This window comes from Panthera tigris, chromosome A1 (genome assembly GCF_018350195.1).
Source record: "Panthera tigris isolate Pti1 chromosome A1, P.tigris_Pti1_mat1.1, whole genome shotgun sequence".
Classification (NCBI taxonomy): Eukaryota; Metazoa; Chordata; class Mammalia; order Carnivora; family Felidae; genus Panthera; species Panthera tigris.
Window position 1 is genome coordinate 168931904 of NC_056660.1, and position 12057 is coordinate 168943960.

Below are 12057 nucleotides of genomic sequence, written 5' to 3' on the forward strand. Positions count from 1 at the left end.
AAATTTGATTTTCTGTTTTTTATTATTCTTTAATCTTATTTTTAAGATAAAAAATGCTTAAGCTTTTGTTATCAACTCTGCTAGCCTTTCACTTAGCTTTTTTTTTTTTTTTTTTTTACTGTTATGGTTACAGAGACCTCTATGCCACAAATGATACATTTGTTTTTTTTTTTCTACTAATCTTGTCATTGTTTACATTTCTCAATTTTTTAAATCTAGAATCAGTCCTGGCATATTGCTTTAGTGTGTCTGTTTAACCATTTTGTCTTGCCTGTCTATTATTATAGGTAAATTACAGAATTTTCTTGCCCTCTTTTTCCCAACAGGAGGATTTCAGTGGGATTTTGGTTAGCAACATGTAAGATTCATGAATTAATTTTGGGGAAATTGGTTGGTTTTTGTTTTTTGTGTTTTGTTTTGTTTTGTTTTTTTAATTTTTCCCTCCTAAAATAAATGTCTCTCCATGTATTCATTTTTATGTCTCAGTAAAGTTTTATAATTTTCTGTATATGCGGTCATTTTGTATAAAGCTAATTTCCTATTTTGTATATTCTCCCGATTAATTCTTAATCATCCTGCCACCTTTTTGTGTGTGTCACAGTGCATACTTTTGTCTTATTACTTACCCTATTATATTGAACTTAACAGCTTCTTTTCCTTTTTTTTTTTTAATATAATTTTTTGTCAAATAGGCTAACATACGGTGTGTAAAGTGTGCTCTTGGATTTGGGGGTAGATTCCCATGGTTCATTGCCTGCACACAACATCCAGTGCTCATCCCAGCAAGTGCCATCCTCAATGCCCATCACCCATTTTCTCTCTCTTCTCTTAGATTATAGATCCTTCCAGGACAGGGGCTATGTATTCACATTCTTAAGTTTATAACTACACATACCAAGAGATATCCTTCTGTCCTTTTTTTCTTGCTTTTTAATTTATCCATATTCCATGTGGTTAACCCCTTGGTACATGGATGTATTGTATGCACCTGTGCATTTATTTCTACCCCCCCCCCCCCCCCCGACCCTGGTCGTCTGAACTCTTGTTTCAAGGTAGATCTGTGTTATCACATATGTGGTCTTGTTAATTTCTGTCATTTAGATTTTTATATGCCTTACACAGAAAAGCATTTAAGGCAGCTCAGTGACCTGGGTTAATTAAAACATTCACTCCACCATCCAGTGTGATTCATGTACCAGAGTCCTTGGTCAGGACGCCAGGAGGATTTTGTAAGGAAAACGAGAGATTTAATCGCTATTGAGATTCCACTTTGTGCCAGGTCTGAGCTATGTGATTTTCCAAACATTTTATCTTTTAACCCTAATAAGAGTCTTGTCTACTGGTTTTATAGATGAGGATATTAAGGCTTGGAGAAATGAAATAACTTGCTCAGGCCTCTCAAATTCTAAGTGCCATGGTGGGGTTTTCAGCTTGAATATGTTTCATTCCAGAACCCAGGAATCATAGAACTGTGTGATTTTTGAAGAACTGACATGTATCAAAAAGGGTCCTTTTGTTTTTAATATCTTGATTCCCGCCCCCCCCCCCTCGCCCCGGTGGCTAATATGGTAAGCATTGTGTTTTAAACCCAGAAAACTAGGGGGACTGTATCAAAAAGACTTCAAGTGTAGAAATTAAAATTTCTATAAACATATAAATCTATATATTTCCACATTCAGAAAATTATGTAAGTTTACTACTTTTCTTTAGATTACACTCCACTAATGAGGCTACTTAGAGAAGATGTATATATTCTTATTTGAAATGAATTTTTTACTCTGCTGTCATTGATTAAGAATCAGACTGAACTTTAGTCTGCTTTATTCTTAACTTTCTCTGTAATCTTGGATCTGTCATTTCCCGTCTTTGCAAAGAGGTTAATTATATAGCTTGTTGACTTTAAAATCATTTTTTTATGGAATTGAAGTAATAGAAGTGAAAATGATCTGATAAACCTCTAAAGCCCCACACTGGTAGGAATCATTTATAAATGATATCTTCTCCTAGTGGGATTTCTGTGCATTACTCATTTATCAACTATTTATTGAATGTTATTCTGTGTCAGGTACTACACTAGACACATGAAGCTACAATGATTGTTCATATAACTTAGTGTTTGCTTAATTGGTTTTAAACTGTATTTAAAGGAGACTTGCAAATACTTCTCATTTGTGTCTCCCTTACGCAGTCATAAATACACATAATGCTTTTTAAATGTTTTCCTTGAATATTGTTTTGGTTACCTCACATAGTGAAGTTATAAGATGAGCTCCTTAGTGTATAGTGCAAGATTTTTTTCTGTTCCAATGTTCCAGTTTATAAATTTTCTTTCACAAATATACTGAAATATAAATAGCTTTTTGTTCATCCTGAGCTTTCTGAAGAGAGAGGCTCCATGGGGATCTTGGGCATCGGTGAGGAGAGAAAGTTCTTCACATATGAATTTGGAACTAAGGGAATCTCCACATGAAACCTCAGTTGTCAAAAAGGTGCTTTTAAGCTTGTCCTGTGAGTAAAATGGTTAAGAAGATGGCTAGGGAGGTAAGGCCAGGTTTTGAGCCTTGTTTTGGCACTTTTCACTGGGTCAGTGTTGGCAAAATACCTAGCCTCGATGACCCTCAGTTTCCTACCTGCCCAGTGGGAAGGATGAAAGGCTGTGTCTTATAGGTTGCCCGTACAGTCCTGACGACTGGGCCCCGCATACAAGAAGCAATCTAAGAGATAGCTCCAAGGTCACTCTGACTAAGGACATGCTCCTTCCACTCTACCCTTCATCCAATCCTAGAAGGAAGCCCAATGGTCCTAATCTATTGTTCATGTGGGCACTGATTAGATTTGCCTTAAAGAGAGGACTTGGATTGCCCCAGGTGTCTTTCTTATCATGACATGAATCATTTCTACAAAAGGGGTGAAGGAATTCTAAATATACTCCTCCTCGATAGAGTCTTCAAGGACAGAACCATGTGTACAGTGGAATTCTAGTTTTCCCATAAAATGATTCCCAGTTTGACATGAGCATACAGATGTCTTCATTTTTCTCCATTCCTTTTTCTCTCAAAGTAGATCATAATCTGTCATCTAATTGGGTTGGCAGGTACCATATGAATGCTTGTTATCATGAGGTGAGGATTGTTCCTTTTGTATGGAGAATTGGGATACTTGCTGTAACCCCAAGTAAGTTAAGGGGGCTTAGTATCCTAGTGAAAACTAGGAGTCTGGATGGGACTTGGTGATAGGTGATGGGAAGCGAATGTAAACATGGGGACAAGTGGGGGGGAAGATGTTCTGAGCTTCCTGTACAGTTGCTTCCAAGATGAAATAGAAATTATTCTAATTTTTAGGATATAAATATTACTGTTTTCTTTTGTTAGCGTGGATCAAGTATTACTAATTTTTAATAACCGAGTTTGACATTTAGGATATTGAAACCTGTTGGTTTTATTCACAACTGATGGGTTTAAATGAACTCATATTTAGGGATGTTGGCAGTATAACAAATGTTTGACCCACCAAATATGATAATGAAAATTAACATTTAGGAGTGCCTGGGTGACTCAGTCGGATAAGAGTCCAAGTCTTGATTACGGCTCAGGTCATGATCTTATGGTTCTGTGAGTTCGAGCCCCGTTGTCGGGCTCTGTGCAGACAGCCTGCTTGGGATTCTATCTCCCCCTCTCTTTGCCCCTCCCCAAAGCATGCTCACACTCTCTTTCTCAAAATAAATAAACTTTTTTTAAAAAGTTAAAAAAAAAGAAAATGAATATTTAGTTAATTTTTGATTGTGTACTTATTTCCAAAGGAAATATAATTCATTTATGATTATACTTTCTCTGTACTCTACTTAAAATGTATGTAGATAGGAGTTTGTGTGTGTATATTAGGTAAATTTGTGCTGTGATATACTTGAAAAACATGGTGTGGATTTCTAATTATGTTAAAAAATTATTTTCTTTGTTCAGCATTATACTCATAATACTCTACACATGTAGTTTTTGAATAGATTCCTGGCATGATAATCATATAATCATTCAGTACAGTAGAAACATCATTATGGTCAAATACTAATTAGCTACTAAAACAAAACAAAACAGAACTTAGTTCCCAGCTTATTGTAAAAAGCAGTTTAATAGTGTACAAAACCACGTGTATGGTTAAAACTATTATTTGCTTTAAATGTGAATCATTTTCCCCTCTATGGGCAATGGGAAGGAATGAGTGTTCTGAATGCTTATTACCTAATTTATTGCTTGGGCACATGTTACAATTTATTATTCAAAGCCTTTATGACCAGCTCTATGTAATGGAGCATCCAAAGGACTTGCCAGTAGGAATTCCAGGTTCAGTACCTGGATGTGCTTCAGGGCTTCTACAAAATTAGGAAGCTGGCCTGAGTCTTTAGACCGTGTCTTAGAGTTCTTCACATACTACCTCTAAGCCTCTGGTAACATGGTGTTCAGCAGTAAATCACTCATTTCCAGGATGATGGTTTGAACATCTTTGGTGCTGAGGTTGGGTGATCCTCAACTGTTTTACTTCCCCAGTGCACCTTAGGAATATGGTATTGTCTTTCTGTAACAATGAATCCTGGCAGCTGTGATTCTCCAGATGGGTTTGTGATGGAACAAGTCAGGTGACATGTAAGCAGCAGCTAGTAGAGGGCAGTGGGAGGGTACAAATAGGTTGACAGATCACTCAGGTAAGTCTGTTTAGCATACCTCTCAAAGGGCCGTTACCCTTGCTATTCTTTAGAGTTGCTTCTGTGGATAACGTAGGGTTCTACCTAGTACCTCTAAGCTTCAGTGTCCTTTGTAAATATGTTTTTGACAACATGGCTTTAGTCTGTCTTCTCTCATATACATATGGTATCACTGAACATAAGTGATGTAAGTTAGCTTGTGTGATCCTGATACATACTATAAGCGCCATTCTTATTGCTGTTACTGTCACTTTGGGCATCTCAGAATATTATTTCTATCATAAGTGCTTCCCCTGATAAACCATTTATGAGTCAAACATATTATAGATTTTATGCTACATCCTCTTTCTTTTTTTGTGTGTTTTCCTGTTGTCCTTCACTTTAGTTTTGACCGCTGTGGGCATTAATTTTGTTTCTCAAGTGATTGGCAATGCAGTTGAAATACACAGGGCACATGTAGGATAAAATAGCACTACAAGGCTTTCTGATGCGCTAGGTACAAAAAACTAGTTTGTTTCCACCATCTCTGATGTAGCTACTATGAGTCAGTGGGTGTGGGATTGCTATCTGACTATTCAGTTCTGTGTTCCTGCATTTACAGAATTGCATAGGAAACCAAAGTATTTCAGATCATGAAAATATTCACTAATAAATCAGAGAGTTACATTATTCAAGCATCCTCTCTTGAAATACCTTTTGATTTATTTGAATCTAATATGATTCAAATTGATTATAAAGTAAAATCATAAATCTTTCAAAGGCTTTGTATTTCATGTCTGTGATATGATGGTATAGAATGTTTCTGCTCACAGGCAAAGCCATGAAACAGTGGGGATCTGCCAGAGTTACACAGCTGAGAAAATCAAGGATGCTAGATACTCCAACGAAGAATTCTTTCAATATCAAAGAAATGAGAGAGGACTTTAGGAAAAATGATGAAGTCCTTGAATATTTTTTACAAATGTAGTTTTGTTTAAAACCACCCTATAAAAATTAAATGTAACATGAAGGATGTCATAATGTGCTAATATAAAATATTGTTGGAAGAAGTCTGCCAGAAACTCCAGTTCATTATTTTTGTTCCTTCTAAGAAATGCATATAGTTGCAAATATTACCTAACCTTACCTTAATAGTTTATATTGTCCTTTTTCTAGCTAGTCGCAATCAAACCTTTTTCTAGCACTGTTTATTATAAAATTTTAGCCCCTATTTTAAGTGGACTCACTTCAGATTATCTTTTTACCAGAACTAACGTCTTGGATAATAAGGGTCCCCAATATATACAATATATGTGTGAATTAATGTGATTTTGTATGGATAGCCATAAATTTTTGCTGTGTTTTAGTGGTCTAATAGGAATGTCAGAATTTTAATTTAAATTAATTGTGACTAAAATACCAATAGGCAATGTATGGGGTTTTTTACTCAGTGAGATTAGGCAGGGATCAGGATATTAGTTGTATCAAGCTGATTATTTTAGAAAGACTAATAAAGCCATGTTGTATATAGGTCATTTTCTGGGCCATGGAAATAACTTTATTATAGTTGTTTTAATGTCTTCCATTTGTATAGCATTTTATTCTTAGAAAGTGAATCATTATTTCGTTACCCTTTGTACTGTGTTTTTTGTGATGAAACTGCATGTCCTCCAGAAATTTTACCAGAATGTTCCTTATAAGTCTTCTCTGTGTGTTTGACTCTATGACTGTCTATGAGCTGAGTCCTTACACATAGTGTGAAAGAAGTAAAAATATTTTTAAGACCTAAGAAGTGAAACGGCTGTTTTTGCAGGTATCTTGTCATCTGTAATCCTTCAGAACAAGACCGAAACTCGGTGGTCTCCGTCTATGTGAGTTCCCCCACAGCACAAGTGTCTTCCGCTTCGGGAAAGCCAGTGGAAATTCAAATGAGCGCAGTTTGGGATACAGCAAGTATTATTTCACAGACAGCCTATGAGGTACGTTTTGCCGTGGAGCTTGTATACGTGCCCCCTTGAGCTGTCAAACTGATGTGTGTGAAGTGGTTAAAGTTGTAAATACCGGAGGATTTAACTGGCCAGTTAAGTGACACTAAAGGAAAATAGATCCTGGAGCGCCTGGGTGGCTCAGTCAGTTAAGCATCTGACTCTTGATGTTGGCTCAGGTGATGATCTCACAGTTAACGAGATCGAGCTCATGTTGGCTCTGTGCTGACAGTGCGGAGCCTGCTCGGGATTCTCTCTCTCTCTCTCTCTCTCTCTCTCTCTCTCTCTCTGTCTCTCTCTGTCTCTCTCTGTCTCTCTCCCTCTCTCTCCCTCTCTCCCCCCCTCCCTCCGTCTCCTCTTTCACTCTTTCCCCTCCCCTGCTCATGCTCTCCCTCTCAAAATAAATAAACTTTAAAAATAAATGAATAAAGGAAAATAGATCCTGTGTTTCCTGAAATACTGATACCTTTGTTACTGTGTATACTGTATGTTATTATTAGTATATGTTATTAGCATGTATTGCATATCTCTATAAATATCATAATGTTTTCCTGAAGTAATGAAGTAATCATTACTCATAAAATTGTGAATTTTTTCATTTAACTCAATTTTTTTCTTACATTTATTTATTTTTGAGAGACAGAGACAGAGCACAAGTGGGGAAGGGGCAGAGAGAGAATGAGACACAGAATCTGAAGCAGGCTCCAGGCTCTGAGTTTTCAGCACAGAGCCTGATGTGGGGCTCGAACTCATGAACCATGAGATCATGACCTAAGCCAAAGTTGGACGCTTAACTGACAGAGCCACCCAGGCGCCCCTGTTTAGCTCAATTTAATAATAGTTATGCATATGGAAATTGAGATAAATAGCCATTTATCTCAGAAAAGCATACTACCAGCTTTTCATTGCAAAGATGACACAACACACCATGGAAGAGAAAGACTTCCTAAAATAGAAGAAGGTGCTTTTTTTCTGAAATATAACAATGGAAAATTGGGGCTCAAGTAACAGATGTTTTTGGTAAAAAATTTTTAAAGTAATATTAACCTGAACTTTTCACTAGAAAGTATCAATATTTGGTGTCTGGAGTGTAGTTTAAACCGTGTACTTCTGAAGACACAACCATAAGCTAGGAACTCTAAATGAGAATTACTTTGCTTGTTAAGAGCCATTGCTGGCTGCTTTTCATAAATTCATAATCCTTAAGGTAAAAAGGAAAAGTATAAAAGAAGCTTTGGTCAGATGTTACAGGAAGCACCCTATCTAGAAAACGAAACAGGAGCTCCTGGAAGGCAGGGGTCATGTCATGTAGTGTGCACATCCTTTATGCTTGTGCATTGTCTGCTAGACCCCAGGCATTCGATGACTGCTGTTAACATGCTTAATATTTATAGTATTGTGTTTACCGTGTTTATTTTTAATGTACTTGAATATCATAGTATTATAAAAAGATTCCTGATAATTAGGAAAAATCATTGTTCACAGTAAGCCCTTACCTTCATGGAGAATTTTGTCTTCTGGCATCTATTAAGAGCACTGTAGGACAATTGAGGATGCTCATATAATTTCATATATTGAATGAAAGCATAATGCCCTTGATAGTTCTACCACTGTGAAGTTTGTAGAATAGTGTTAGATGAGTTTTAAAATATTGTGGTTTTTTGTTTTTATTAGACCTATAAATGCTTTTCTTTCAGTAGATTACATTTCTTAAAAAAATCTCTCATCTGCCTTTTAAAGATCTCTTTTCTAGTACAGATACCACCATTGGGAATGAAAGTGTATACAGTTGTGGAATCAGCAAATTCAGATCCACATTTAGCTGAGTATGTCCTGTATAATGGTAACATCAAAGATAAAGGAATTTTCAACATGAAGAATGTAAAAAGTGCTGAGGAAGCTATAACTCTAGAGAACTCCTTTCTTAAACTTCAGTTTGGTCCATCTGGACTTATGGAGGTATGTTCTGAATAGTTTTCAAATTCATGGAAGGCTTATCAGTTTTATTATAATATGTGCAGACTGGGTATGCAAAGGGAGAAAAGTTGACCCAAACACTCTTGGGGAAAAGGATGCATGAGCAATATATATCTTATTTTTGTGTTCCACTGTGGCCACTAGTTCCTAAAGGGTGTGGTCTGTGGGTGGTGCTGATTTGTGAATTGTTTGTTACTGGTCCACAAGATAAGTATAGAGGCTGTAACTGTTTAGAAATGTTTGTGGAAACTTCGAAAGCACCGTGGCACAGTAAATTTATGCCTGTTGAATGTAATAATAAAAAAATGCAAGTGTATGTTTGGTATGTCACTTTAAATGCAATTTTTGTAGTAATTCACTTTTATCGTACCCCACAAAAATATTGGTCCATGCATATTGGAGATAAAAAATAAGCCTGTTCCTTTGTGCAGAAAGTTTGAGAAACACTGGTCCAGATCTCTTTGTGTATCTCTTTCTTCCTTGAGGAAGGGAGTTCTGACTTTTTGTTTCTATTGTGAAAGTTTTAAATTCTAAGTATAAAATATAAAAGTATACTTTTAAGTATAAAATTTTGGTTGTTCCTCCAAGAATTATAACATTAGAGTCTATTAGCATTTTTCAGTCTATCCTGAGGTTTTTTTGTTTTGTTTTTAATCAACCTACACATGGAACCAAATACAACATCATTAATATCTTCATAGTGAGTTGCCTTTAAACATTTTTTTATCCTTAGGAAATGATAAATAAAGAAGATGGTAAGCGTCATGAAGTAAAAGTACAATTTTCATGGTATGGAACGACGAGTAAAAAGGATAAAAGTGGTGCCTACCTCTTCTTACCTGATGGGGAAGCCAAGGTAAGTGCCAATGAGCTGAGCAGTGAACAAGCACTGATTGAAAGAATAATGAAGAAAAAAATAAGTGCATCTCATTATCTTGTCATCTATTAGGCATAGATGAGTTGGTTCCACTATGATATTTTGTTACTGACATTTGGTAATTTGTAGTCGAATGTTAGGCAAACAAATAATTTTTGCAGGGTTGGAATCCATGAAGATGCTACAATGAACAGTTGTTCTGCATGCATAGAAGTTACATTTGATTTAGGGTTCAAGTGCTCTTATACTGGTATATACATAAGCGGAATGGTATATATCCAGAGACCAATTATCTAGCCATACAGGAAAAGTAAATTGCCCCCTGGCCATTTATATCCTTAACTGTTAGCACTTTAAAAAACAAAAACAAAAAAATTCCCCTATCCTTGACTGTAAAGGTAATATATGCAAATTTTGACACATTTTTGAAAACACAGAGAACTGAAGAGAACAATAAAATTTACCAACTATTCCCAAGGCCGTGCAAACCAGGGCCAACATTTTGATGTGTTTTTTATTGTCTTATGCACATCCCTTTCTCCCCCATTTTCAAGTGTGGTCTTACTACATGTACATATTTTATTTTTCATTGTCATAGTGCTCACAATCTGACAGTATGTTCTTTGAAAACAATTTTAATATGTACTGTTGTGATTAAAAACTTAGAGATATAAGATGATTAAAGTCTGAGGGTATAATGTCTAACATGGTCAGTATAGTACATAATACTGTATTGTGTAATATGCTGAGAGTAGAACTTAAATGTTCTTACACACACACACACACACAGACACACACATGTGTGTGTGTCTGTGTGTGTGTATACATATATGACAAAAAGGAATTTCCTGCTGTTGCATATGTAGATTTTCTCTCAGTACTTCACTACTGTGGCATTGTGATAAGCCTTCTTTGTAACATTCTTTTTATGCAGTGTTGATTATTTCCTGAGAATAACTTTCTGGAAGAGTCATTTTGTGTCAGTGGATGAGGCCTTTAAGACTTGATATGTACCACTTCTCTGTCCCCTACAAAGACTGCGTAAATATTCACTCCCACCAGCGTTTTTGAGAGTAACTCTAATATACCATGCCAAGCACTGAGAATCAGCCATTTAAAAGCTTTACGTACAGTAATAGGTAAAAAATATTTCACTGATGAGATTTTATGGTTATTAGGAAGGCTAAACATTATATATTTGTCTCTCATATCTCTTTTGTGACTCCCTATGTAAGTTTTGGACCATTGTTCTACTGGTATGACTTAAGGATCTGTAAGCATTCTTTTTTTATTTTTAAGTTTATTTATTTATTTTGAGAGAGAGTGGGAGAGGGACAGAGAGAGAGGGAGAGAGAGAGAATCCCAAACAGGCTCCATGCCGTCAGTGCAGAGCCTGATGTGGGGCTCGAGCTCACGAACCGTGAGATCATGACCTGAGCCGAGACCAAGAGTCAGCTGCTTAACCAACTGAGCCACTCAGGCGCCTACGTAAGCACCTTTATATATGGTAAAAGTTAATCCTTCTTCCTATTTATTGCAAAATTTTTCATCAGTGTGTCATTGAACTTAATTATTTTGTGTTGTTATAGTTTTTTTAATTTTGGGGTAGTCCTGTATTTTTTTTCTTTACAGCATCTTTTTTTGTTTGTTTTTTGCTTTTCTACTTCTACAGGTTTTCTCCACTTCATGATAAGTTAAAGATTCTCCATATTTTGTTGTGTAGAGACCTATCTCCTGCAAAAATTGTTGCACAATTTATTTATTTTAATTTGTTTTTGTTTGTTTTTGTACAGTTTAGAAGAGCCTGCTAACCAACATCAAATAATAGATTTTATAGGGTAGCGCTGGCAACCTGAAGGATTCTAGTTGTTTGTTGTTTGTTTTGATTTTTTTTAAATCAGTGAGGAATTAAAGGTAAACCATAGCTCATAGTAGCTGTTCCAGGATGGGCAGTGGAGCCTAAGTAGGAGCTGTGTCAGTGTGTTTTCTCTTGATCGCTTTTGTCATTGGACAGGAATTTTGTTTTTATTGACTGTTCTTATGCTTAAAAAAGGAAAGTAGCTGTACTTACAGAATATTATATATGGCCAATAGGGACTAATTTATTTAACATTATTCTCTCTTTAAATAGCTCTAATATTAAATAAAAAGACCAAGGGAATTATTGTATGTTTACAAAGAGAAAATAAAAGAACACCAGCAAGGAGGCAGCAGGGTGCATCAGAAAAAGTCAGGAGCCCAGAAATCCCCATGCCAGGTTTCCTCTGCTTCCATTACTTTCTAGGTATATGGGAAAATTAGGTCCAAGAACTTTGTGAATGCTAAAGCATTGTATTAATTTCAAAATATTTTTCTGTAGCCAGAGAGGTACATTTGGAAGAAAATTGCACTGTCCTGAAAATCTGATGCTGCTTAGGTAGCTCATATTGTAAGCCTCACTCTTCATGACCTTGTTAAGCTTGTATAGCCTGTAGTGCTCCAGAAATTAGAATTCTTTATAAATGCTTTCCATTTGTTCCTATGTCACCGAAGTTACTTGTTTT

The 12057-nt window shown here is 36.0% G+C and overlaps 1 protein-coding gene across 4 annotated transcripts in view; it reads left to right on the plus strand.

Annotated features, from left to right (window-relative positions):
• The window catches only part of MAN2A1 (mannosidase alpha class 2A member 1), a 165307-nt gene that overhangs the window by 107587 nt on the left and 45663 nt on the right, over positions 1-12057 (plus strand). For all 4 annotated transcript variants that reach the window (XM_007094093.2, XM_042991022.1, XM_042991012.1 and 1 more), the window contains 3 exons: positions 6489-6654; positions 8401-8619; positions 9371-9493. In XM_007094093.2, the coding sequence (XP_007094155.1) occupies positions 6489-6654; positions 8401-8619; positions 9371-9493 (508 nt within the window). The remainder of the gene's footprint in view (positions 1-6488; positions 6655-8400; positions 8620-9370; positions 9494-12057) is intronic.